At 47.3% G+C, this 27,892-nt stretch overlaps 1 protein-coding gene across 3 annotated transcripts in view; it reads left to right on the plus strand.

Annotated features, from left to right (window-relative positions):
- Nucleotides 1–27,892, plus strand: part of COL27A1 (collagen type XXVII alpha 1 chain) — a 129,469-nt gene that overhangs the window by 15,374 nt on the left and 86,203 nt on the right. For all 3 annotated transcript variants that reach the window (XM_031556174.1, XM_031556176.1, XM_010720821.3), the window contains 8 exons: nt 6,498–6,551; nt 13,079–13,132; nt 16,763–16,816; nt 18,300–18,353; nt 22,640–22,684; nt 23,515–23,568; nt 25,380–25,424; nt 27,111–27,164. In XM_031556174.1, coding sequence (XP_031412034.1) covers nt 6,498–6,551; nt 13,079–13,132; nt 16,763–16,816; nt 18,300–18,353; nt 22,640–22,684; nt 23,515–23,568; nt 25,380–25,424; nt 27,111–27,164 — 414 coding nt within the window. The remainder of the gene's footprint in view (nt 1–6,497; nt 6,552–13,078; nt 13,133–16,762; nt 16,817–18,299; nt 18,354–22,639; nt 22,685–23,514; nt 23,569–25,379; nt 25,425–27,110; nt 27,165–27,892) is intronic.

The raw sequence follows: 27,892 nt of genomic DNA on the forward strand, positions 1-27,892 counted from the left end.
GAAGTTCAGCAATTGTGAACTTCTCTTAAAACATTCCTTACCTGCAATGGGTACATCTGTGTGGCCTGTGCTGAGCCCAGAGAAGTCTTGGACTGAACTGTGCTGAGGGTGACCAGGCTCCAAGTCCCCACATCCCCCTGCAGATTAAAGAGCGAATCATTGAACTGGAGTGGAAAATCCCTCTCAACTTGTGAATCATAGCAAAGAGACTGATTCAGGCTGTGAGGACTGAGGGAAGAGATGGCAACATTTTTCCATCTGGTCCGAGAACTGCAGTCCTGAATTGAGGGAAAGGAGAACATCTTGAGGCTCTGCCTGGCCCCGTCCTCTCCAACTGCTGGAAACAAAGTCAGCACTTAGGGAGGAAAGGTTATGGCTGGAACTGGCTGCTGTGACTCATCGGGGATCTCTGTACAATGGTTCCTTGAATGTCTCTGACGTGGGAACAGAAAAGGGAGAAAAGAGCAGAATGGGGCTGACACACTGAGAAATGCAGCAGTCCGACGGCCAGACAAGTGTGTTCGGAGAGAGCTGATAAATGCTCTGTGCTTGAGTAATGGCCTGGCAGCATCCTGGTGCTCAGGCAGACACTGATGAGGTTTGGGCTGGTCATGGTGCTGCATGCGATGGCTGGGATGTGATGCGTGGAGCACAAACCGGGGAGGGCAGGAGGGTTTGTTCCTTTGCTTGGTTGTGTTGCCTGACTCAAGGTCTCTTCAAGACCCAGTATCCCATTATGGGCAGAGAAGAGTGTATGGAAAATCAAGGATTGGGACTACCATGGCTAAGATGTATGTGTAGAGACATTCATGCGCTCTCCATCTTACCAAGAAAGGAGAAAGGACCATCCTTCATCCTGATCATCCCAAAATTAGGATGTGACTGACAGCTGGAGATGAGGCAGTGATGACTCAGGCGCTGTGGTCTCTGTGCTTTTTCTGAGCGGTACCAAAATAACTGTGGTGTAACCTCAGCCATGCAGAGGGGCCTCTTCCCCACAGCTGAGGGAAGTGTCTGCATGGTTAGAGGAGTGCAATCAGGAGGCTGAAGGGATGCATTTACCTTGAACCAAAAGACAGCACCGCCTGCGGGTTCATCTGTCCTAGAAGACCACCACGGTGCTGCACAACAGGAAGCGCTGACACTGTCTCACATGCAGAGCATTAATGCTTCAGGAATGTTGGGTTTACTGCGAGGGAGGATAATATGCTCTTAAAAAAGAAAAATTGCTTGGGAACCATTAATTACCACAAGCATTTGGGATCTCTGCTGTGAATTTCTTCTGGAGAGGAGGGGGAAATAGCATAAAGAGCCCCCGAGTGCCATGCTAGGTCAGTACCTGGGCACTACTTGGGGCTGGCCAGCATCATGCATGACCCCAGCACACGGCTGAGAGCAGCTATGGCAGCCACAACTAATGTTTAATGTTGACTTTGGGGGCCAGCATCTCAAGCCGTCTCAAGGATAGGTGTTTGGAGTCTTTCAAAGGATAGGGAAGTGTTGCTTGCTGGGGAGGGCGCATGCAGGCACTGTGCATGCAGGAGCTTTGCTGCAGGGCATGGAGTGCTGCAGTCCTTCACTTTCCCTATCAGCAGAGATGTGCTCTGTGCATGTCATAGAGCTGTAGCAAAGCCTTGCTGTTGCACAGCCGGGTTGCAGTGCCTGGGCGAGCACACTTATCATCCAGCCCTGTGCACAGCAGCATCATCATCCAGTTTCTGTCTGGGTCGCTGAGTCCGAATGCCGGTGGCAGCAGCCCAGACAGAGGTGTGGCAAGGCTTTGGCAGGCAGCGTCATTGCAAAGGCAGATGTTTCTGAGCCCATCCCAAGTCTAGACTGCTCCAGCTGCCATCTTCCACACGAGCGGTTTGTTTTGGAGTGCAGCTCCTTTCACAGGGAAGTGATCCTTGCCAATGAAATCAGGAGAGAGAGAGGTGAATGGGAACACTGATCAGATATGAAGGGCCTATTTCCAGTCCTCCTTGTACCAGAAAAGGCTGCTCCAGCTGACAGTCTATGATAAATTAAGAACACACAATGTGTTTGAATGTCTCCTAATGAATGAGTCATGTTTTCTCTTGAAAGGAAGAAACAGCACGCTTTGTATAATACATGGGAAAAGTTTGAGCTTCACTCATGCTGTTGGATCAGAGTTTATTGCTAATTTAACCAGAATTATCCTCAAAGGGAAAAGATCTTGTAGGCAAATGACTAAGCATCAGACAGCTCTATTTGCATAAGATGAAGTTAATTTTGAAGAGTAGTTGAGAGTGTAATTGAGACAGATGTGCAGCACAGGATGCAGAGATATATCCTGTAAATGCATATGTAGGTGTTTCATCAACCTCTAGGAACAGAAAGTGGGTGATGGAGTATGGAATCCCCTTATTTCTCCATGCCCCTTTAGACTTCCTTGCAGGATCTGGGACTGCTCCAGACTGACTTTCATGCTGTTTTCATCAAACTGCCATACTAATATTTGGTTGTGTATAATGCTGCCACGCAATTTGGAATCCAGCTGTGGACAAAACTTCTCTGCAGTAGTTGTTGTACAAACCCAGAATACACACCTGTCTCTCTTCCAGAAATCATGTTAGAGGAGTGGCTTTCTGCCAACATCTTGGTTTGTGCCAGAATTTCAAGGGTTTGGGTCTTCTCTCCTCCTCTGCACAGTGCCGGCAAGGGTAAAGAGATGCAAAGGGGCTGGTGTATCCTTTGGGATGAGTTCTTCTCATCTTCCATTCTCCTGAGCAGGGAGAATCTAATGCTGGTGCTGCCCCTCAAGTTGTTCAGTCCCTCCGTGCCACTGCTCTCTGGATGTGCAATACTAAATAATGGATTTGTGGCAGAGAACTGATGGAAGAAATGCACCTTGTCTTCCTTCAGGAGGAAAGCAGGGCAGGTTCTCTGTCTGCAGGGGTAAAAAACATCCCTGTTTATGGTGCTAGCATAAGGAAAAGCTTTTGATGCATTTGCTGAAGTCACTTTTAAGGTGGCTTTCACCACGTGCGTTAGCAATTGAGAGGGAATAACATTTGGCCTTCCATCTCCTGTTTGCACACAGCAGCACGCCCTCCTGTGACGTGCAGCCAGTTACTATGGGATGTTCAGGGGGCAGAGTGTGGGGGACACAAGTACGGTGGGGAGACCTTAAAACACAGGCATGTCCATCTGTCAGTGTGCACTAGAATGTGGCTGAATCGTGTCCTGGGCAGTCATCAGCTATTTGCTGCTAGGCTGCGTCCCTGCCCCGGGGGGAGCAATTACAGAAATAGTTTGCAACCTGAGCGATATGAATCCGAAACCATTCAAAAGGAAGAGAATCATTTCCCACACCGCCAGCACCGATTCCTGAACCGATTACAGTTCACTTGAAACCTTCCCCAAACAGGTTCAGCCTTGCTCAGGTTCTGAGATCTGAAGGCAGCTCTCCTCCCAGGGGTGTTGCTGCAGGCAGGGGAAGCTGTGGGGAGGGCCATGATGTGGGAAAGGTGGAGGGATGAGCTGAGCTGATCTCAGCAGCAGGAGGAAGCGGTGAGACTTCGCTTGTCCTCAGGGTCCGATGTATTTCACTTTCAGACAACCTAGCTTAATTTTCCGTGTGCAACTTGAAGCTCCGAAAGCTACAGAAAGCATCCTTTTTGCGCCGGCAAGTTTCCCAGCAGCAGCTTAGAATAAATCCTATAATCATTTGGTGGGATCAGTCATCATCACTAACGCTACCGTGGGAAACCCAGAAGGGTTAAACTTTCATGTGGCTGCCGTGAGCTGATCACGGAGCTGTTCGGGCTGGTTCACAGCTCTGCTGTTTGGCTTGAGAAGAGAGAGGATCTGCTTTTGCCATGTTACTCCTTGATCTCTGAGTTTGCTTGGTGTGATAACGGAGTGTGTGTGTGTTCTCCACCATCAGTTTGCAGTGAGGAGCAGGACAGAAGCCAGGGACAAGAGGCAAAGTGCTGGAGGAGGCTGTCAGCTCTGCCGGTCCCACAGGGCATCCATGCAAGGAGAAGGCAGAAGCGATATCTTCCTCCAGCTGCCAGGAAAAGGAAACCTTCCTGCCCCTCGGAGCACTTCCCACTGCTCACAATGGGTTTCCCTGGGGATGCTCGAAGGGGTTACAGCAGAAAGGTCTGCCCAGGCTCTGCGTGGTTTGTTTAACTCTTCCCTGCATCCCTGTGAGAAGAGTGAGGGGGGAGATGCTCTGATGAGTGTAGGGACATTAGAGGCATTAGAATCATTAAGGTTTGAAAAAGATCTGTAAGATCATTCCATCCAACCGTCCACCTACCGCCAATGCTGCCCATACACCACATCCCTCAGCACCACACCTGCCCTTTCCTTTAGCACCTCCACGGACGGCACCTCCACGTCCCTCTGGGCAGCCTGTGCCACTACCCCACTGCTCTTTCTGAGGAGAAATTCCTCGTAATACCCAACCTGAGGCAGGTTCTAGAGGCGTGCTGTGCTGATGGATGTCTCTTTCTTCTCACGTCTCAGAGCTTTATGTTTGAAGTGGGACAGCATCCATTGTCTGTAAGTAGCTGGGCCCTGCTCCAGCCTTATTCTTCTCTGGCTGCCTCTGCGGATGTGCATTTTTCTCCGTGTGTATTTCAGCGCTGCTCTCTCCAGTTGTCTGACGTGGGCCTCTTGTCTGAAAGCCGGAGCTGGATGACACAGAGCCTTGTGCATGGGGCACGAGGCAGAGGAGGGATGAGTCACTGGGAAGGCACGGTGCACGTCCATCCAACCCAGCTCTCAAAGAACCATGTGAGGAGCGGGAGCGTGGCCTCGTGTCATGTTTCACAGCAACTACACGTGTTCATACAGCTACCTTTGTCATCTCCTCCACGCCGTGTTTATTTATTTGTGGACGTGCCCTTGCCCTATGCATACTGACCACCATGTTGTGATGCCTTTTGGCTATTTGGATGGAGCCCTGGGCAGCCTGGTGTGCTGACTGGCAAACAGCTGACGGCAGGGGATGTGGTTGGAACTGGATGATCTTTAAGGTCCCTCCCAACCCAAGCTGTTCTGTGATTCTGTAATTCTGCAATACTTATCCTGCAGTCGCTTTATCCCTATATCCCTGAATTACATACTGTTTTTCTATATGCCTTTCCCTAACTCCATATCCCCACTCCAGTGCAGGTATTAACTCTCTCCTTTGTTTTTGTCAGCTCCAGTTTATTCTGAACAGCGCACATTTTTGGAGAACGTTTTTACTCATGTGGCCAAGTGCAATTGCAGCTGCTTAGCAGGGAGGTGGAGGAGGTCACCTCCTGTCTGGTACTTGAGAAACGTGCTTCTCAGGCAGTTGCATCCTCTCCTTTGCGTCTTTTTTTTGGGGTACGGGGGAATGGCTTCTGATGGAGAAGAGCTTAAGGACTTGAATTAATCTTTTGTAAGCTCCATTAAAACTCCAGCTGTATCAGTTGCATTGGGTGCATGTTCTGATAGTTATCTTCCTAACTAAAAGGTCACGAGGATTTTTTTAAAATAAAAGTTTGGATTCTAGAGAGCAATTACTTAAGACTTAAAAAAAAAGAAAAGAAAGAACAACTGTCTGTTGGCACAGCTGTATAATTGTGTTATGCACGGGAGCCTGGGCTGGCACAATGGCAGAATAAAATGACGTGTATTGCTAAAATGAGGGTCAGCTGTATCATGAGTGTTGCTGATACAAGGACTGGTAGCACCATGTTGGCCAGCAGCAAGCAGCTTGCAGAGGGGTCAGATCAAGTGATCAAGGCTGCAGAGAGTGGAAAGCCCCAGGACAGGGAGCAGTGTTGGGTAGGACAGTGAACAGTGCAGCAGCAGAAGTGCAGCCCTGTGCATCTCAGTGTGGAGAATTACCAGTTCTGTGCTGTGTAGGCTCTTACACCTTTAAAGCAACCATTTCCTTATTACCTGTACTGCTGATAGAAATAGCTTCAGAAAGAAATGTTCCAATTCATTTGATGTCCTATCAAATTAGCAGCACGGAGAGACTGGCCCTGGGCTTTGCTTACTCTCCCCCCTGGCTTTTTCCCACAGGGACAAGGTTTGGATGGATGTCTCTTATCAGAATTAGGTTCAGGCAAGTTTTCTCTGTCTGAAATCTTGGTATAAAATAATGTATAGCGTGTCTTGCTCACCGTGGTGCTAACACGTGGGTGCTGGCACGTAGCAGGGAGCTCTGAAGCTGGAGGCAGTTGTATTACCCCTGTGATAGAGCACAGGTCTGGGAAACGGAGTGTGAAGCACTGCTGTGCTCACAGAAACGTGGTCCGTGGTGGAAAGATGTGAACGCTCTGCTCTCTGCAAACAGATGCTTCTGCAGGTGTTGTTGTGCGCAGCTGGCAGGCTTTTATAGCAATAGCAGAAGTTGAAGAGGAGTTCTGGGTATGTTGTTATAGCTTGCCTGTGTTGCCTGGTCCATCCAAATGGGTCTCCTTAAAACACTCAGGAGAATCATCCTGCTCTAGAACAATCCGTAACGTTTATTTTTATTTTCCTAGGGTCCACCAGGTCTGCCGGGCTTACCAGGACCACCAGGCAAGAGGGGTTCTCGAGTAAGTGCTTTAAGAACTTCTATTTCTCTCCATCTGTACCTATTGCCACCTGTCCTTCTGCTCCAAGGGCTACTGTGTGGTCCTGTGGCTGAGCAGTGATTGCTTTAAAACCTACCACTGGGGTCTGCCCTTCCTGCTTTCTCTCATTCCCTGTTAAAGATTCTAGGAAGGCACCTTTTGGTGACCTGCAGCCTCTCCAAACTATGATTTTACAGCAGCAAAGGCTGTGGGAGAGTGTTTTAAAATGGCTGTCAGAAGGATGAGCTCTGCCCGTCTAATTTTGTTTCCAGTAGGCAGTGTGCCCTACTCGTACAGTTAAGCACTGGCACCATTTTCATGGTTGCGAGGTTCTGTCCCACAGGGTACAGTTATGGAGCCTGGGTCCTGAGCACTGAGCTGGTGTGGGTTGGGAATCAGCAGATGTAGGTGTACGAGGCTGTACTTCTGGAATACTTGGATCCGTGACCCAGGCAGCATCCTGGCCTGGAGCAGAGATGGAGCAGCAGACCTGTTTGGCTAAAACTCAATCCTGTGTAAGGTCTTTAAGGAACAGCCATGAGGCTAAGAGCAGGAAGGCTGTGCGCTAGTGGGGACACTTGTTAGGGTCCTGGGAGGTAAATGAACTTTCTTTCTGTAACAGTAACACTGCAGCATGGGATGGATATCTGCAGACCTGAATACAGATTTGAGTCCCAAGGCATCAGAGAGCTTCAGGCTGCTGTGTTTTATGGACAAGATAATGTGTTCCACATCAGAGATGTTCTTTGGTGAAATACCAGCACAACTGGCTATGCAGCTCCGATGCCTTCTGTGTACCAATACCTAAGCAGCAATCACATCAGCACATTGCCTGCACTCTGTCTTTATCAGCAGGTCCCCATGAAGGCTGCAGGGTCGTTCTTACCCCAGCCCCAACCCCAAGCGGCTGTTTGGTGTTACTTCTTGCAGTCCTGTGGTGTGCAAACCAGGCTCCATGTCTGGAGGCCCAGCTGTGTGAATGACCAACTTTCACCTCTACCTCCGAATTCCACTATCTGCCAAAACTGCAGTTTTCCTAGGAGAAAAAAACCGTTGTGGAAAACCATGTCACAACTTGGCATTGCTCCCCATCCTATATTTAAGACAATCCCCTGAAAGACAATAAGCAACAGAGGATCTCTGAGTTCAGCCCCTGCCAGAGGTGCTGAGAATCAGCCCAGGGAAGAGTTCCCAGTTAGGAAGTGCTCACACAGCTGAGCCTGGCTTGGCTCAGGCTGTTGCATAGAGGCTGTGCTAATTTTGGGAGGGGGCAAAAGAGTCACCCTGTAAATGTCTGGCCTGGAGCACTGAAGACAGTACTGCTCTGTGCGTGAGTTGTTTTGACTTTGCAGCGTGTTTTTAGTATTTTTTTTTCTTGTGGTTCTTCAGGGTTTAAGGACTTAACTACAAGGAAGAGGACCTGCCAGAAACTAAGATAGGCTTAGGGGAATTCTTGCATCTTTTGTTTTTGTTGTGCATGAGTCACTTCAAAATAAATGTGCAGCATGGCTGAGGGTATGTTCTGCCTCTGCTTCACTTGATCCTCCAGTAAAGCAGACTTGTTCTTGTACCAGCCCTTGGGTAATCCATGGGGTGCCCCATAAGGTGTCCCCCAAGCATGAACTGCTGAGGGGAGGTGAGCATTGCATGCAGCTTTGCAGTGCTGGATGCTGAAAGGAAAGAAAGGTTTCTTCTTGTCACCAGTGCAGTTCATGGCTGACATGACTGTCCTTGTTGTAACTTGCATAATTCCTATGTTATTAATGCTTGTACAATAACTTGGTTTATTTGAAAGACTTGCTGCAGCATTTGACTCATGACCTTCTGTAGCTGTGAAGCCCACATAGTGGCTGTCTTGCTGATATAGCGCAGTATTTCCACTCCTTTGAATTCTGTATTGCCTCTGTTTTATTTCCCTTTCTCCCCCCGTGTTGGTCAGAGTTAAATGAAAGCTCAGATCAGCTTTTGCTTTGAGGGTGAGATTGTGGTCAGAGATGGTTTGTAAGGAAAGCTGGCTGCTCCCATGAGTCTGTCTCCTTGTTTCCAGCAGATAAATATCTCTAGCCTCGCCTTACAGCCAGAAGGTTGCTCTTCTATGTAAGCAAATGCCCCCGATTTGCAGTAACAAATACCAGTCTGTAAAGGATTGAAAAAGGGTGTGGGACACAGTGCTCAAATGCAATGCAGAGTAGAAGCCAGATAAATTCTAAGGTTTTCTAAAAAAAAGATATTTCCTTGATTTTTAAGTTTACCTCTACTCTAGGAGAATGAAGTGAATGAACGACCCAGTCACTCTGCATCAGATATCCATGGAGACAGAATATTTGCATGCCCTTCTCTGCAGCCATAAGGACACAGGGGTTTACTAAATAAAAGTTGGGTGTTTCTCACTGTCATGTAAGGGATCCCTTGCCTCCTAATATCCAACCTGAACACACCCCCAGGTCTGCTCAAACTCAATGTCCCCATTTAACACAGGTGAGCAAACTCAGGTGCTGGGGACACATTTTCCCCAAGGAGTCTGTTTTACCCCTGGCCACCCAACAGGCTGGAGGCAGAGTCTGGAGGGAAGCCACAAAGCCTGACGCGCTGCCATCGCTCTTGTTTGACCTGTCAGATGGCTGCAGGAGAAACGCACTCACATGTGCTTCAGGATGCTCTTACCATGCTCCTGTGAACCTTGAAAGATTGCAAGGTCCCAGTGTGACACATCCCTGCGACATTTGGTCTGTGGTTGCAGAAAGTCTCCCTTGCCTTCAAAATGCACTGCTTCCCCCTGAAAGAAGCAAGGAGTCAGCCAGCTGTTCGGGTTCCCCGTATCCTCATTCCTTAAGGAAGACTTTCCCATTTCTGAAAAGAAGTGCTTAAAGAAACAGTTTGTTTGGTTTCACCTCAAATATTTCGCTTGTTTTTCAGCAAGCCAAAGGTCAGAGCGGGATCTGTAGGTCAGAGAAAAGGGAAAGCCCCATGCATAATGAGTCCTGAATGAGCAGCCGTTCCTCTGACTGGAGCTTTCTCACATTTAGCAGGAGTTCTGAGGATATTTCCCCCCTCGTGAATGCTGAGGCAGTGAAGGGAGCCGTGCACAGTTACACTTTTGTTAATTTGGGGGGGCTGTGAAGCAGTGTGCATAAAAGCACTTCTGTCAGCCGGGTCCCATCTCCAGGCACGTCACCCAGAACTGCACGCACAGCGCCGCTCCCACGTGGCTGCCATTCATGTGGATTACATTCCAGGGAGATGACAAAGCTGTCACCTTTGGGAAGCCCTCATCACTTGGAGAACACATTCAGGGATTGTTCTGGCTGCTCTGTTGCTGAGCCTTGGGCTGCTGCTTTCTGGGATAACATTTTCCGTGGCATTTCTGGTGTGAGGTTTGGGCCATTTCAGATGCAAGTTAGCTTGGCTCTAGACTGGGTTGGTTCAGCCATTATAATGCCCATTATAAGGGAGACAAAAAGAACGGGAAGAGATGCACAATTGCACATAGTAAAATGCATAGTAAGTGCTATGGGATTTTTTGATTGACTGGTCTCAAAGTTGTCCCATCCTGAGTATAGAAGAGAGAAACAAAACTAATGAAATGATCTTAGAATTACGGAATCATTTGAGCTGGAAGGGACCCTTAAAGGTTGTCTGGTCCACCTCTCTGCAAAGAACAGGGACGCTCACAGCTCCATCAGGTGCTCAGAGCTCCGTCCAGCCTGGCTACCTTCAAAGATGACTGTAAATGATAATAAACATTCTTAGGAGAATCATGATTTCTAGATATGGTAAAATGAACTAAATCCAGGATAATGTGAGTAAAATATAGTGATTAACTGTAGAACTATGAAGCAATTAATTCTTGAATAGCTTCTCCATGGAGAGGAAGCACAGACTGGAGATGGGTAGCTCTGCTGGGTGCAGTAGGAGAAGAGGAATGAAGGTCAGAGTGGGTTTAATAGAACAAGTGTGTGTAGCTTGAGTGCATGATGAGTCATTGGGTTTGCAGATAGATAAGCAGATTAATGTGGGAGGCTTACTTACATGATGCTGTACTGCTAACAGCTCCCAAGGCGGTGCTGTCCCACACCTTCTGTCCCCCAGCCCAACTCAGTGTACCACACTGCATCTTCCTCGTCTGCCAAGAATGTGGGTGGAAGCGTAGATTCACGACTAACCGTGTTGGAACACATCGAGATCAGTTATTTTTACCATTTTTAGGACTACTGCCAGACTACGCCCTTTTCTCTCCGCAGTTACGAGAGCAGTTTAAAATGTCTAGCACAATCCCCAGACGTGGTTACAGCAGCCACTGGTGTGCCAGACTGGACTTCCCACTGTCACTTCATCAGCAGGATGTGGCTGCTTTTCACCAGCATGAGACCACATTGGTCTCTGGGAGTAGGATGGGTTTCTGTTCTTCCTTTGCTCGGGTTACACACCACGAGTCTCACTGAATTCAGCGGTAAATCCTCTGTCTTGTATGTCAAGAGCCTCAGTTTTCTCATAATCACATGTTTTAGCACTGGGTAAGGGGACCAGATTCTTCCTCTCATCTTCCCCCCTTTACAATCCCACTTTTGGTTAAGGCTTTATGATTGCGTTGTGCTTTGGTTTAGGTCTGGAAGAGGTTGCACCAAATTTGGCTGGAGACACAACGAGTCTCCTAACCAGGAGCTCTTGGTGGGCAGCCCAGCTCCCTACGTTCCAGCTTTCCTCCTGGAAACTTTCCCTGTCAGCTAGGAGTCACCAAACCGTGCCGTTCCTTCCAGCCTAACTCTTTTAAGCCTGCCCCAGGCAATGGCAAAGCACAGATTTCAGCTAACTGCACTGACGTGGGCTATGAGCCAAGCTGCCCTGCTCCAAATTTGAATAACAGCTGAATTCCCTCCTCAAATCTAACAGCAGTCAGAATTTATGAACTCTGCTCAGTGCTACCCAGATTATTGCTTATGCATAAGTGCTTTTTAGGAACCCATCTTTTATAGAGACTTTACTGCTCTGGTTTCTGCCACTTGTATTGATTTTCATCCTTATTTAGGACCTGGAAGACTTGAGTTCAAGTGCTTTTGCTACTGCAGGCTTGTACATGAAGCTTTCATCCCACCCAGTGAGACAAACAGACTATGCCATACTTTATTGGGAAAATGAATTTATTCAAGACCACTTGGTTATAGCACCTGTATGGGTTTTCAAATTACCATTTGATACTCCTTCAGTTTTGTTGAAAATTCACAGCCAGGCTTAACGGTATGGGGGAATTTCAGGCTGAAAAGTTGGGAGGGAATTAAGAAAGGGACAATGAAAATATTTGGGTAAAAGATGTCATTTGGAAAGCTGAGCCTCAGCCTTCTGATGGAACTGCTTGTGGAGAGCAGAGCTGCACAGGTTGTGAAACAGCACTGAGCACTCATCAGCTGTCTATACCACAAGATACAATAGCTAGACAAAAAAAGCCATTATTTCCTATTAGAATGTAGTAAAAATAAAACTAAATAAACATCAGCTCTCTGGTACTCTTCCAAAAGAGGGCAAGAGCTCTGCACTTGAGTGGCAGTCGCATGTTTAACGGCAGCGATCGTCCTTGGACATCAGACCCTGGAGATGTTGGCCTCACATCCTCTGAAGGAAGCTCATTGGGAAGAGTTTAGCTTAGTGAGAAAGTGCATGAGTGGCTTTTTGTCCCCCAGCCCATCCTCCTCCTAACTGGAGGGCACATTACTGTGCTCCTGACTGTGGTGTGAAGCTCACACACAGTCTTGGCAGAACAGAAGCCCTTGGAACTAAGTCTTCAGGTTGTTTCATCTCTCAGGAACGTGTTCAAGAGGACTTAGAATTATTTCTACTTCTGTCTGAAAGGTTAACAGAACTTCTGTGCTATATACAATCCTGGGATAAACTATCCTTGGCTGGGTGTTCCAGATAACTCCTTAAATAGCCGTCGGAAAGTATGTAAAGTGCTTTCAAAATGTGATGTGAAAGGAGATGCTGGTGTATGTGATCTAAGGTAGATGCCCTAACGGTGTCACTGGCTTGTAAGAGTTATGCAGAAACACAGATTTAAATGGTATTTATTTTTAAATTGGGTCTTGCCTCCACTCCGCCTGTTTTACCATCCTGCCATCCATTCTTTCTCCCTTTAAAGACAAAAAAATCTCTTTTCCTTGTAGGGGAAAAGAGTTAATCTTAAATAAATAATGAGCAATTTTAAATTTCCCTTTAGTAACTGCTTCCATCCTCTTTCATTTTTACCCAACAAAGCGTCCCCACCCCCACACACTTGCACTGCCCTTTGCCCACTTCCTGCCCTTTCTGGGGCTCCTTGCACAGCTTCCCCTCCCCTGACCCCAAGGTATTTCTGTGCCTGGATGGGGGGATATTTAGTGTCACTGAGCCATCTCATGGTCATGGTGGATGTTGCATTGACAGACAAGTGTTGCCTTCCCAAAGGGTGGGCAGGAGCTGGTGCTGATGAATATTATTGACCCTTCTTGACTTCGTTTTGTGTTTGTTGTGTTTTTTAGGGTCCTCCGGGTCCCCACGGAAACCCCGGTTCACCTGGACCCCCAGGCCTGAAAGTAAGTGTGCACTGATGGGCAGGAGGAGCTTTACCTTTGTGTTTCTGATACTTCCCAGTGGGGCTCTCAGCAGAACAAAGAGTAGCTGAAGTCATTTATCCCTTCCCCTCTGCTTGGACACAGTCAGAGCCTTCTCCTGTGCTTACAGGAGACCCCGCTGTGCACCTCGATTCTCAGCTCTCTCTAATTTCAAGCACTTCCTAATTAGGATCCTGTCTGAGCTATGCCTGTGGCAGGGAGCAAGCTGCTGTGCTGGAACGAGGGCAGTGGAACCTCTCATCCCACCACATCCTGATTTCTTCACTCTATTTCTCATGGATTTCACAGCATCCATCAGCAGCAGGGGCTTAGCAGCATCCACTTCTCCTCTCGCTTCCTCCTCCCTCACCTCCCCTTCCCCCTGCAGAGCTTCTGGGCAGCTGGAACTCTTCCCCATCAGATCCCATTGCTGCCTCCTACATGTCCTCATCTCTCCCATGAGGTCTCGTTTGGGGCCGAAAAGTCATTGAGATTCGAAGGGCAGCGCTTAGCAGAGGTTTGCACAAGCAGGCTGTAGGTGCAAGCAAGAATCCTTTCTTTTTATGATCTCATCAGTAGGCAGGGATATTATGAGCACTATTGATGCTCTGGGAAAAAGATTGTGGAAACTTGGCATGCTGCCGTTACGCGATTAAAAATTAGGCACTGGAGACCTGCTGGTGAACAGCAGCTGTTTTAAATTCTGCAGTGTAGCTGTATGGCCTGAAAAGTGAGGCAGTGTAAGTTCTACATCTTCAGTGCTCTGCATTTATTCTCCATCGGTGACTTCCAGATCACACTTGTTGAGTTTTACAAGTCAAATCAAAGTCCTTTTTACCTAACTTCTAGTCGTACAAATTCAGCCTAATCCAATCTGTGCAGCCAAAATGCTTTTCTGTGCTATGGGTGTTTTTTTTTTTAATGTTAGCCCAATTTCAGAAATCATCACATGGCCATAAAGCTGTATTCAGCTGGCTTCTTGTTAGAAATAAAAGTATTTTTCTCCCATCCTGGCTGGCTGCTTAAAAGCCTTTGGTGGATGGATTGCTGTAGCGGTCTGCAGCAGAGATGTGGGGCCACCAGTCTGACTATGCCACTTAATTTTGCTCTGACACTGTTTGCAGGATTAGGCTGTTCTCTATGATGCTGTGTCACAAGAAACACTGGGCTTGCAATGGGAGCTAAGAGCTGCAGCTCTGGTGTAACAGAACCAGCTGTCACTCCACCTCTATCAATGAGAGCCTTCTAAGATGTGATTGCAAGACCTTTGCATATGAAGCACTTTTTGTAAGGTTCCCAGAGCTTTGATTTCCCTCCTTCCTTTCATTTCTTCATTGCTATACCAGTCCCAGAAGCTGGAGTTCACAGAAAATCAAGGTATTTCATCCTCTTACATTTTAAATCCCCTTCACCAGGGTCCACAAATCTGCTCCTGGGACCTGCTATCCTCTTAGCATGCTCAGCCCATGGCCAGAGCCTGGCCTGTGCCTGTAGGCAGGGCAGCCCCAAGCAGAACCACTGCTGGGTGCCTGCAAGTGGGCTCTGTCTGCCCTCAGCATCCCTTCACCACGTGGAAAAAACAAGCAGCTCAAAAAGGAAGCTGAACTTTCCCAGATAGATAGAGCTTGGAAACAATGACTAACAGCAAGTATTGTCACTGAGGAAGTAACCCAGGGGCATAATTTTTATCAACTGAATTAACAGAGCACTCATGAGGTCAGACAGTGCATGAGTACAGTGGACGTGATTCCACACTGAGGATGCCCAGCAGCATCAGGACTGGAGGTACCCGTCAGCAGGCTGTGTTTTCCAAAGGCATCACAGCAGTTGGGTTTGTACCTCTCATACAGAAGCCTTTGGCCCCAGATGTTAGTGTGTTTTGCTTAGCTGCTCCGGAGGAATCTTCCTTGTTACTGCGGTAGGCAAAGTTGAATTTTCCTTTTAGCGGATGGTTTGGCTGTGGTGCCACTGATGCTTGAAATACTATTAGTGGGATTGCGAAGCGGAGGTGTTTAAATTTCACAGCTGTCGACTTCTCCCAGATATGGATAAAAACAGAAGAAAGCATTTTCCTTTCCAAGGAAATGTGCTCCATCGGTTGGGACGGGAAGGCTTGTAGGCAGGGGCTGATGGATGAGGTTAGGGTAAACGTCACCGTGTGGCTGCTGCACAGGAGGAGCTGGGCACTCCTCAGCCTCAGCCCTCAACATCAGCCATCTGTCTCACTGACCCTGATGCACTCTTGCTATTTAATCTTAGGAAAGTGTGATCCCACCGTGGCTGAGCTCCCCACCAATGTGAGGATCAGAGCAGTGTAAAGCATAGAACACAAGGAACAGACAGCTAACATGATCTGGACCTCACCAGGGGGCAATGTGAGAGACATCTCACTGAGCACTTGGGAAGGCTTGTGGAGGTGGTGGATGTCTACCTGCAGCATTGCATTAATTTTGCTGAAGCGAGTAGCAGTGATCTCAAGCACCCACAGGCAGCTCAGAGTGGGAAAATTGCCTGAAAACAGCTGCATGCAAAGCAAGATTGTCTGCATGACTTCATGTAGTGCTTGGAAACCAGGCAGCCTTCATTCAGAAACTCTACAGATGCATCTGCCTTGAGTTGGCAGCGCTCCCTACAGTCCATAGCCAAGCAGTCTCACTCCCCAGGCCTTACAGCTTGTGGTGGATGGTGGGAGGGGAGAAGAGGGTGTGCAAGGTGTGTCAGATGCAGTGATGCTGCATGGAGAAGCTGCTCAGCTGGCCGTAGCTAGACCTTCATGTTGCTAATGACAAACACCAATTAGCAGATAATAATATTCTTCTGTAAGGTCCAAGTCCTTCAAGTCCTTCCAAGCACTTCTCTTGGCAACCAATAATTATCTCTTCCAGAAGAATCTGGCATACTGCAAATCTCATCCCCTTTTTCCTGCTTCTATCTCTTTCCCACCTTTCCACCTTTTAAGATTTTAACCTTGGATTTTCCAAGGACTCTCCTGGAATTAGCTGTTGACCAGCTGCTGAAATCCTATCAGAAGATCAGCCTTTGGTTGTACTTTCTCTTGTCACAGCTGTTAAACAGGAAAATAATGCATACTGCCACTTAAGATAAAGTGTGCCTCTTCCTCTGCCAGCCTGAACGCCTCCCAATTGCTCTGGCTGCTGCTGGTGTCTAATTAGTGTAACTTTCTCTCCTGTTTCATCTGTTCCCCACAGTTAAAGAAAACAACAGCTAGGGAGTTGTTAAGGATGGTTTATCTACAATAATAGCTTGGTAATTATTTTTGTGATGGTAGTTGTAGGCAAGGAAGAAATCACAGCTGTCTGATCTAATAAGTATCAAAAGTCCTGACATCGCCTTCTTCCAGACATCCTTTTTTAGTCAATTTAATACTGTCAAATACTATTTAAAACTCAGCGCTTTAGCAGCAGTATTAACTTGTCAAAACCAGCCCTGGCAAAACAGAGCTATTCCGGAGGGCTTTCATGCATTTGAGGTATGGGAAGAAGACAGAGGTGAAACAAAAAGTTGGTCTAAGTTGGGGGCTTGATGAAAACAAGACCACATCTATGGGTCGGCTCTCTGGGTGATGTCGTTAATTTAAGTTTCTCATTTCAGGGTCAGAAAGGTGATCCTGGGCTGTCGCCTGGCAAAGCTCGCAGAGGACCAAAGGTGAGATGGCATCGAGGTCACGTTGTGCTTCCAGCCCTGTGCCTGCACGTGGAGGGGTCCATGCTGCAGCCATGGGCAGCACAGCTGCTCGCGTAGACTTGGGACTAAAACTTCAGACTTGGACTCTGGATTCAGGACCAAAGCGGGTTAGCTGAGTTAAGGGCCATGTGCTCTGCCAGTTCTTTTCAATGAGTAACGAGCCCTATTTTTGCAGTTTCACAGCTGAGTGAATTTTACAGAGGCCACAAGACCTCAGAGAGGTCTAGAATGAATAGAAAGGCAATCAGGGCTTCACAGTATCTACCTCAATTAGTTCTTTCCGTGGTGGCTGCACAATACTTCATAATTCACATCCAGGACGAGAGGCCTGGTTTTCTCCCTTTCATCATAAGCCTTGCTATAAGTGCACCGTTAATAGAAAGCATCAGCCATGAAGAGCTCGGACCCTGCGTTTGAAACCAGATGCCTCGGTGCTCTGTGGGGCTGTGAGCTGCAGGGTGACACTCACAAACGTTGAGATGGCTGAGTCTGAAACGACACGTTTAACTTAACAGCACAAGGTGCCTTTGGAAATGTCTGGGGCTGTATCAGAATGGCATCACATGGAAACCATCCACCCCCACAATCTGGAACTGTTTTCTTGCAAGCATGCTCATTGTAAGAAGGGGAGAGATCCAGATTGCTTTTAGCTCATGTTAACAAGGCTTTGTTCCTGTTAGCAGTGATAGAAACAAGGAATTTCCAGCAGGAGTTTGGAGCGATGCCTAATTTTCAAGCTAGATACTCCAAATGCGTTTTCACTTAGCAGGCACGGCACAATGCTGGAGTCCTGGAAGGATTTTTTCATCCTAACCAAAGGAGGCCCAAATGGGCTTGAACTAATGGATCGGATGTTAGCTCATACTGAAGACCTTCTCACTTCTGTGATGGTTTGGGTACATCAGCTGGGATACGATGCAATCCCCTTCCAGAAGGGAAAGCCACTGACATATCTCTCCCACCAGCAGCCCACAGAGGTGCAGTTCGTGTTGTGTAGGTGAAGTATCTCCACCATCAGTCATATGAACCGAGCTGTGGGCTGAGTCAGTGTGGAGCACAACCACAGGGTTTGGCAGGAGGTACCTGTCCTTCCTGTTGCATTTAAAAGCTGCATTTTTCTTGCCCTGGCCATTTAAACACCCAACTAAAGGCAAATGAAGCATGTGACTGAATGAGATCTTTTTTTTTGTTTTTTTAAGCTTTCATTCTGTTGGTGAAAATTGGACTCCAGCAGCGGCTGTCAGATTAACTGGGTCTATTATTTATATCAGCCAGTTAATAGAGATGGTGTTTAAATATGCACTTCTTATCCAGGCAGAGTTGCAATTAGAATCAGAAGTGTCAATAGTTGGGTACTGCTGTAGGCAAAATAACTTCAGTAACAGTACATTAGGCACAGGGAAAATGTTGCTGAAAACTAATGCGAGTTTCTTGTTTTGTGCAGGGAGACGTGGGCTTACCTGGTCTGACTGGGTTCCCTGGGCCACCTGGTAGAAAGGTAAGCATTTGTCCTTTTCTAGTGAACTAAATCAAGATTTTTAATTCAAAATGTCCTCTACCACACTGTCGTTTCAACGTTAGCATCACCAGCAATATACCTACACCTAGAAAATCACTCGTGGGGTTGGAGATCCATCCTCGCCTTTATGTTGCAGCAGAGCGTGTGCACGTGTTCAAGTGTACAAGTCCTCATAGCAGCACCTCAGCAGTCCATACGCTGAGTGTGAGAGCACGGGTCTTCTGTATCAAGGGCACTTGAGCTGACCTTCCAGTTCCAGGCTGTGTTGGTAGGTTGGGTTGGTTTTCTAGAAGCCATTGCAGGTTGTTGGTTGATAGCTGGGCTCACCAGATGTGACCCCCCACCCCAGGGAGCCGATGCTGACATAGCAAAGCTGAATGGTTAAAACTAGGATCTTGGTTCAACTTGGTTGGGTTCATCAGTAAATGGGTGCCCCATTGGTAAATGAACCGTTGAAGTTGTGCTGCTGTTCCTTAGCCCAATTAGCTGCATACAAACACCCACTCATGTATGCCTTAACACTCTGGGGAGAGGAAGAAGATGTGTAGAAGGCTGAAAGAAACCTTCCCTCTCCATGCTCACTGTATGCTTTGTATTGTAATGAAGCTGGAAGAAGTAAGAGCTAGGGTTGTTTGTTTTCTTCTCTCTTATGCTTTGAGTGCTGCGTGGAGCTAGGAGCAGTATGGGGATTAATTAGTGCTCTTTTGCAGTCACAAACTCTAACAAACGCAGTGCAAAGAGTATCGTTTTCCTGATATAACAGCTCATAAAGCAAAACCTTGTGGTTACAATCAGCAAAACAATGTCAGGAGAGCAAGGCCTCATGGTGGGAAAAAGTGGAGACGGAATAGGAGATTGAACCAACATTCCTGAGCCCAGCACATGGCCTTCACATTTGATTTTGGCTCCCCCAGGACAGGGCAGAGGCAGGGATATGCTTCTGTTTCTTTCTGTAATGAGCAAGTTGGATGCTGAATTTTTTCCTTTGGTGCAGCTTAAAAAAACACTTCCCAGTAGCACTAGCCTGGCAGTGGTTTTGGTGTAACCTGGCTTTTATTAGCATCCTGCATTAAGAAAAAAATTACAGCTGTTGGAGAAATGTTTGGAAAAAATCTTTTTTTATCTGGATTCCCTGCTGGCATCTTCCCAGTGAAAATATGCTGGTGTTTGGCTGAAAATAGGCAACACAACTTGGCTACCAGCAAGCAGAAACGCCTTGGAAATGGACGGCCCTCCCGCTCACTGCATGGAAGGGCAGTTCTGAGGGCTTTGATCTGAAAACTCTCTGTAGAAACTTTCAAAGAGGCAGAAGAAAGAGAACACTTTTCTCACTACATAAAATACACGTCTCAGTAGGATGAGCTGGAGTCACAACCAAGCGGCAGATGGTTTTGGGCAGTGTGACCTGCAGCACGGAGGCGGCCCTCTGGATGCAAACCTTTTGCTCCTTGTAGGGCTGGAGAGTCTGATCTGCCACGCAGATCATCTCAGCATCATGCTGCATTGTTGCCACCAGCCACAAGGGCTGCGCAGAGCCCACGGCTGCAGCAAAGTGCCAGATTGTGTGGGACAGCAGCGGGGAGAGGGTTTGGTTAATGGGATGGATGATGGGTTGGTGGTTGGGCTTGGAGGTCTTAGAGGTCTTTTCTGACCGTAAGGGTTCTGTGATTCTTAGAAGCTTTGCTGAAGTTATCTGGGGACTACAGGCAGAGCTGGGAGGTGCTCAGTGCTTGCAAACACATCCTGTCATGCAGATCTCATTCCCTGCCCTCTTCACTCCTTATTTCCTATCGGAGTGCAGGATGGCCCTTTATAGCTGGGTGAGTGTGGATTATAAATATCATCACAGATGAGCAAATCTTTCACTGGAGTGCAATTTCCTTCCTAAATCACAGTCCTTTGTGTCGAACACCCTGTAATCATCAGGAAGTGTTTGGATAAAGGAGCAAATGCTGTTGTTTTCATACCCTGTGCCCTGTCATTTTAGTGCTATTTGAAGAGGATTAACAGGTAAATGCTTTCACATTCCAGCCAACTTTAGCTTATACAAACTTTTCTGTTTTCTCCTCATTATAATTAACCTGAGACAAAAATAACTGCAGTATATGTGAAAAAAAACACACATTCAGAGCACTATAAATAGCAAGGAGTGTATTTAATATGATGCAACAGCAGTAGAGTATGTACCTAAGTAGAGTGCAATTCACTTACCATTACCATTACAGAGAGAGCAATGCAGTGCTCGGAGCTGACATGAGCTCAGGGGATGCTGAGTGAGGGAATACCAGAGCCAGGGAGCAGATCAGCAAGCTGGGATCTCAAGGGCCAGGTTCCCTTCTCCAGCAGATCCCACCTTGCTGATCCCATCTCACTGGTCCTGCTCCAGGAGTTGCTGACAAAAACATGCAAACAGCACTCAGAGAAAAGGCTGTTTGGAGGTCCAGAGAAGGGACAGCCAGTATCCCAATGGTCCTCAGGTTAACCAGTGCTTTCTTTGGGGAGTGCAGCTCCATCAGAAGGAGAAGCCGTGATCCTCAACGAGGTCGAGCAGGGGAGAATGGGTGAAAAGGGAATCGACATTTTTCCAGGCCAAAATGTCTGAAATAACAAGTGAGGAGGAATGCAAAGGGGAGTGGGTAGTAGCCAGGATGGCTGAGAACATTGCATACCTCCGCCAGCAAAGGCTTAGGCTGCAGGTCTAGAATAGCCCAGGGGAAGAATAAAAAAGCAGTTAAGCAGAGGTGTGGAGCTGGGAGCAAAAACAGCCCTGGGTTCATCTGGTGAGGGAAACAGGCGGCCAAGAGCTGACCAAGTCAGAGCCTGGTGCTGGCTTCCAGACATGGGGTGCTCCCAGTGTGTGTGAGCTGCTCCGGGCTGGGATGGGGAGAGCAGCAAAGAGCAATCGTAACCCACTGTGAAAGCATTTTGGGGTTTGTTGGTTTTGGGTTTTTTTTTTTTTTCCTGTAGTATTTGTGCAAGGATTGTTTTGCGTTGATTTTCTCTCTCCATTCGATTCAAGTTTAATGTTCTGCCTTGTTTTAATCTCTCTAGTAGCCCAGCTAACAAACACCTCTGTAACTGAATGCAGTCATAGAATGGTTTGGGTTGGAAGAGACCTTTAGAAGCCATCTGGTCCCACTCCCTGCAGTGAACAGGGACACCCACAGCTCCAGCAGGTGCTCAGACACCCATCCAGCTCTGACCTCGGGTGTCTCCAGAGATGGGGCATCCCCCAGCTCTCTAACCCTACCCCAGTGCCTCACCACTCCTGTTGTAATCTCTTAATCTGCTCTGACTCCACTTGATGGAACCGAGTTTTAAATAGCTGAAGCAACAGATTCCGGTTCTAAAACAAAAAACCTGACATGCTTGCCATGTGCAGAATTTCCTTGGTGTTTGGAAAGAGACTGTAGGTAAATCCTGGGGAAAGAGAACCCCAAATACACGCTGATCAGTCTGCAGCTGAACAGGCTGCCTTTGTTCTGCATTAAAAAAAATACTGAAAAACCGAAGCAGATTTATGAAAGACCTGTGAGAGTGATTTGAAGCCTGCAACACCTGCCTGCTAGCAAGTTGCATTAAGGAACTCTAATTTGGAAGAGAGCGAGTTAAGAGGCAGCTTGCTCACCATTTTAGGTAGCTCCATAAGGAAGGGCTCTGGATCTTCTCACACCTTGTAATAATTAGATTAGAAAAGCTGGAAGCGAGACAAGTTCGAGCTGGAAACCAAACTGAAGTTCCCTGTGACAGTAAATGGTTTTGCTAGTGTTTCCTGTGGCATTTCCAGTTCTAAAACAAAAGTGAGGGTTTTCCCCAAAATGCAGGAGACCCCTGATGTGTAGGGCTTGGAGCAAGGATGGCTGGGTGAAATGGTACAGAAATGATCAGTGCTTTCACTACGGCCTTCAGATCTACAGCTGAGATGCAGGCTTTTCTGAAGGCAAACATCTCTTTACCTGCCCAAACCTCTGCCCTGTAAGCCTGTGGTTTCCTAAGGATTGAGGGGAACAGCGTGGGTTACAAACCTGAGTGTAGCTGCAGCCCTCTGGTTGTGGATGGAACAAATCCTTGCTGAGCAGCCTCCAGAACAGCCTGAGAACATCAGCAAGATTTGGGCAACGCGTGGTAAAAGCTTGTGGTGGTGTGGTCCCATTCCATACCCAAGGAACTGCCTCTTCCCTGAACATTAGTCCTACTTGCAAAGAGAAATTCAGACCAAAACCATTTTTTTTTCTTTATTCATCTTTTCTACCCTATTTCAACAGGGATACAAAGGCTACCCTGGACCACCAGGTCACCCTGGAGACCAGGTGAGTCTTCCCAGCTCCCAGCACTGAACCTACAGAGAGGGAAGGGATGACTGTGGCTGCTTTGGGTGCTGTACAACATCAGTGGGAGCAGGGAGCTCCACGCACACATGGGAGGCACAGCACATCAGTCTGCATGTTGGTGGGAGGAGGCTGCCTCGGGGTTTCTAAATTTAATTTCTAATTTTTATTGCTCAACCACGTTAGGTCTGTGTGGTGGAAAAAATACCAGCTTACCCTGGTCCCCCTTCCTTCTCTTACATTAATTTCAGCTGGAGTTTACTAGCTGCATCGGATTAAGTACTAACATGTAATTCCCTCCCAGAGCCCATTCCTCACTCCCCCTTCCCCCCTTTATTTGGTTAGGTCTGATGTTTGCAGTTCAGGAAAAAAAAAGGGCAATGAATAGCAGGCCCTGTTAGCAATGATGTTAAAGGATATTATACATGAATCCGTTTAGTTCTGAAGAATTTTGGCAGTGCTTCCCCAGCAGCAAAACGGTTCCATATGCCAGATATAGATGCAGCCTTACACCTTCTCTAAGCCTCCTTGTTTCAAACTATCTGCTGCTTTCACTGCAGATGGAGGGAGAAGGGCACAGACTGACACGTGCTGGACGTGTGGATGATGTTGCCTTCCTTTCCTGCTTGCTTTTTGCTCTTCGTCCATTTATTCCACAGTTTGCCTTTCGCATTTTTGTCTCTATAGATTTACATCACAGCTTTATGATTAAATCACAGATCTAATCCATTCCACCCCCGTTCAAAGCAGCTAAAATGCTCCCCAGGTGTGTGGCCATCCCCTTACCTTGTTCTTTTTTTTTCTTTCCAAAGGGTGAACGAGGACCAGCCGGCAGCCCTGGTGCCAAAGGTTATCCTGGCAGGCAGGTGCAGTAAATCTCATCGTGCTGTGCACAGAGTAGGGCTGTGGGTGTGCAGGCAGTGAACACATGCACTGCTGCATACGTGGCCCACTAAAGTCAGTGCAGTGATGACATGACCCCTCACTCACATGTTAGAAAGGATGTTGAGCGTAGGGTTGATACAACTTGAATTTCTGTAGCAAAATCTGCCTAGGAATGGGAGAAAGAAAGAAAACAAAACAAAGCAGAGCAGAGCAGAAAAGTGTGCTTGAAAGGTGCTGGCCCATCACTTTTAGGCAAATCCTTGCATGTATGACATGAACAAGTTAGAAACCTGGGGCAGAAAGCTGCTGATTGAAAAGGTTTGATTGAAATCTCACATTTGCTAGCATGAATATATATTCATCTGTATAAAGTTATACACAGACCATCAATATATGTAAGTCATTTGCAGCTGTCAAGAAAAAAAAGATGAAAGAAAATCAAGTCTTTGTTTTCCATTGAAAAAAGGCTCTAAGAAAACTTCAGGATTGGAGGAGTGTGTGAAGGGAAATAGGTTGGGGTCAGACCCTCTATTTTCTTCCTGACGTTAAGAGAGTTCATTTATGAGTTCTTACCCCGATGCATTGAGCGTGGGACTGAATGTGAGCGAAACATGCAGAACAGCTGCCCCCCACCCACAGTCAGCAGTGTGATCTGCTCTAAATCCAAAATCAGACTGATGGTAGGTGGCACGTAGAGGTGGTGGGACTGGGTGGGAGTTCTGTGCACCTGACTGCGTGCTGAAGGGCTCTCAGAGATTTGCATGCTAGGTGTGAACGTGCATTAGATGGCTCATATAGAGCAGCCTGAGCTATAATGGACATACAAGGCTAATGAATGCTGCTTAGCAGTTCACAGCTGTGTGCTGCCCATCAGATAGGCAGGGTGAAATATTTGTGCTTGACATATGAGGGACAAAAGCACTTTCTTATTATGTGGTTTGGGTCAAGAAAGCGACTTTTTATTTTATTTATATAAAAAAAAAAAAGAAAGAAAAAGAAGCTTTTTTTTCCAGCATATCTGAACGCTGTGTGTATCCAGCATCAGGGCTGTTTACTTTAATGAGATTTTACTACTTGTTACTGCTGTCAGCTGTGCTGGCTCTGCTGTGCGATGGGAGTTTGGCTCTGCTCTGGTTTGTGCATCATTGGCAGAGCTGTTCTCTTCGCCCCGATGGCTGAAACCTCTGACTGGCAACAGTGCATGAGCCAGAAAAGAGCACAACATGACTTTCAGATCCCAGGCTGAGCTTGCAGTGCTGCCAACTAAGAAAAATACAGGCTTAGCTTTTTTTAATCGTTACTATTCCTCCTTCCAAAAAAAAAGCCCCAGCAGCATTTGGAACTGGTAAAGTATCGATCTGGAAAGTTGCTGGAGGACAATAAACGTGCAAATTCATTATGCATTTTTATAGGTTTCCTTTTCACTGCACTTTGAGGGAACAGAAAGGGGAATGGGGAATGTATTTTTAATTCTTTCCATAGCTGTGGATGCTGCGAAGGGCTGGAGATATGCAGCACCTGCACTGCTGCGCAGCTTTGTTGGCTGTAGAAATCAGAATCTCATTGCATCAGGGCTCCTTCAGCCCCAGGGAGGGCTCACTGTGTGCAGAACCACAGCTCCCCAGCTGCAAGAGAATTGATTTTGGTGTCATTTTGGCTCGTTTCGCCTTTGTTGATAAGCGTTGGACTCAGAAGCAGAGCCACGCAGGGACAGTGCTGGGGACTTGGCAGTGCTTATTAAGCAAATGGAAGCCCGTCCACATTTATCTTTGTTTTCTCCCTTCTGTTCTAGGGCTTACCTGGCCCCATAGGGGAAGCTGGTCCAAAAGGCAGTCGGGTAAGCAGCCTTTGATTTGTGTTTGCTTGGTTTTACTAAGGGCTTCTTAAGAACTTTTATGCTTAACTTTTCAATCCTGAGACAAGTTCTTCAAAGTTGTTGGGTTTGGGGGATTCGGACTGCACACCTTGTTTGCAGAGGCCCTCAATGAACTTACTTGTTTTCTGAGGCACTGTTACATTCTTGAAATGAAGCTCTGAATGCACCAAGACCAAAGATCACTGATAGTGCTGAGGATGTGAAGTCACTACCCTTTATGGTGCAGCAGAGGGAGGAACAGAATCCAGATTCCTACAGAAGCCCAGTCTGAGGTTCCCGCAAGCCCCAGCTCCCTGAGGCCTATTTAATTTCTATAAGTGTGGCTCTGTGGTCTTCCATCCTGCTGAATATGGACTCTTCTGGGTACAGTCCCAAGTTTGGGACTGATTTATATCATTGTGCAGAAGAGCAAGCCAGCGTCTTTAACTCATGTGCAAATATAAATATTAGTATTTCTGTTCTGCCCGTTCTGCTCATCAAATTGAATTTCTGGGAGTTCTCCCTCGTTGCTAAAGATTTTGTTCTCTTTCTTTAACAATTACATCTTCCATTAATCAAATTTTGGTCTTTTCCCGCAATTATAAATTCACAACGAGCTTCTGACCCAATAAAATCCTCTCCTTCCCTGACACGTGATACTTCCTCTATAGGCAATAAATTCAACCAGCTGGATTTCATCACTAGAAAAACTGCAAAGCATAAACAACTGCTGACCCTCTAGCTAGCTGTATGCTGAGCTGGGGAGGGAGGGAGGAAGGTCTGGGGGAGCACAGCCTGCTCACCTCACTTCTGTACTTTCTTCCTGGTGCACCCACTGCAGTGCAATCCAACAGGAGTTGGATGGTTTGTCTTGGTGCTCAGGAGGCAAAGGTATCAGCATCCTTTGCTACAGCCGTATTTCCCAGCGGGATGTCATCCCCAAAGGAAGCACGACCCAAAGGGAGTGATGGACCAGTGAAAGAATTTGGTGGGATTGGCTGTAAGAGATTTAGTGATGATGGAGAGAGAAAGATGAGAGAAAGTCACTGTTAGCATTTGGCTCTTGTAACAGCAAGGTGCCACAGAGGGGGCTCCCCGCTGAAATTCACTTCCTCTCGATTCTGCATGTTTGGCACAAGCGGTCCTTTGCAAAGGACCAGCACACAAGGTAACTTTGTGCTAACTGCTGAGCAAAGAGGATTAAACACAAGGCTTCAATTGTTGAGAGGGAAAGGAAATGTAGCATTTTATGCAGTGCGTCCTGTCTGAGCAGGATCCCAAAGCTGGACAGAAACATTGCAAGCTTGAAAATGCAGCAATCGCTGGTGACTGTGAAAGGAATGGGTCACTTTTGCTATCACTCTTGCTAACATTGAACCGAGCTCCGTTTCCCTCAGGTACACTCATAGCCAGCCCAGGTAAGGTCTCTTACTGCTGGCTCTTCCTCCCCGGAATCCTCATGATCCCTGGTGTGAGGGTATGTGCCCTTGGACTACATCGTGGAAGCCAGCACCATGCAGTCCATGGGCATATACACTTGCCTCAAGGTTTATTTCATCACGGCTGCCATTGACCAACGCTGGAGGATGCTCTGCTGTTCAGAGATGATAGATTGACTGGCTGCTCATGGAGAAACGTATTTGACTACTTGTTTCCTCTTTTCTTTAGGGATATATTGGTCTTCCAGGATTATTTGGGCTCCCAGGGGCTGATGGAGAACGAGTGAGTATTTTGTGAAGAAAACCTTGGTGTGTTGCATGAATACAGTTCTTCAGAGCCTGCTGTAACCTCTACCCCTTGTTTCTGAGAAAGGAGGCAAGCATGCCTAGTGTTTGAACATGCATTCTTCAGCCTGTCTCTGCCTTTACAAGAAGACCTTTTTCCCTGTATGACACTGGCTGCGGGAAACCAAGCCTTTAGGCAGGATCATCAGACTATGCTGAAGCACTGGGAGGAGTCTTTCTGTATTGTCCTTCACTCCAAGCTTGCCCTCCTCCTTCTCCTTCTAAGTCCATCTTAGTTGGATTGGGCATGGTGAGAACATAAGTGGGAATTCCCTGTGCCCGCATGGTGTCCAGCTGGAGCTGTGTGCCTCTTGGGAAGAGCAGCACTGGGGTTTTCTGATGGTGGCTTCATTCCAGTTGCATCAAGTTGGGCAGTCAAGCCCATGGAAGGGTACCTGTGGCTGCTGTCCCCACGTGTCCTCCCTTCCTCCCACCCTTCCCCCATGTCTTTTCCAAACCCACGCGTTCAGGGCTTCGCAGAACCTCCCTTGCTGTTTTGCTCTTCTCCCATACGTACTCCCACCTGCCTCATCTCTACCCACCCAAGGACTCCCTCTTCCCACAGCAAGAGTTCCTAAGGAAGGGCACTGTAAAATGAAGACTGTTTCATTCTCACTTTTTCCTCTTCAAATGCAAGCTCCAGAAACCAGAGAGGCCCCAGGAGCA

This window comes from Meleagris gallopavo, chromosome 19 (assembly GCF_000146605.3).
Source record: "Meleagris gallopavo isolate NT-WF06-2002-E0010 breed Aviagen turkey brand Nicholas breeding stock chromosome 19, Turkey_5.1, whole genome shotgun sequence".
NCBI classification, from domain to species: domain Eukaryota; kingdom Metazoa; phylum Chordata; class Aves; order Galliformes; family Phasianidae; genus Meleagris; species Meleagris gallopavo.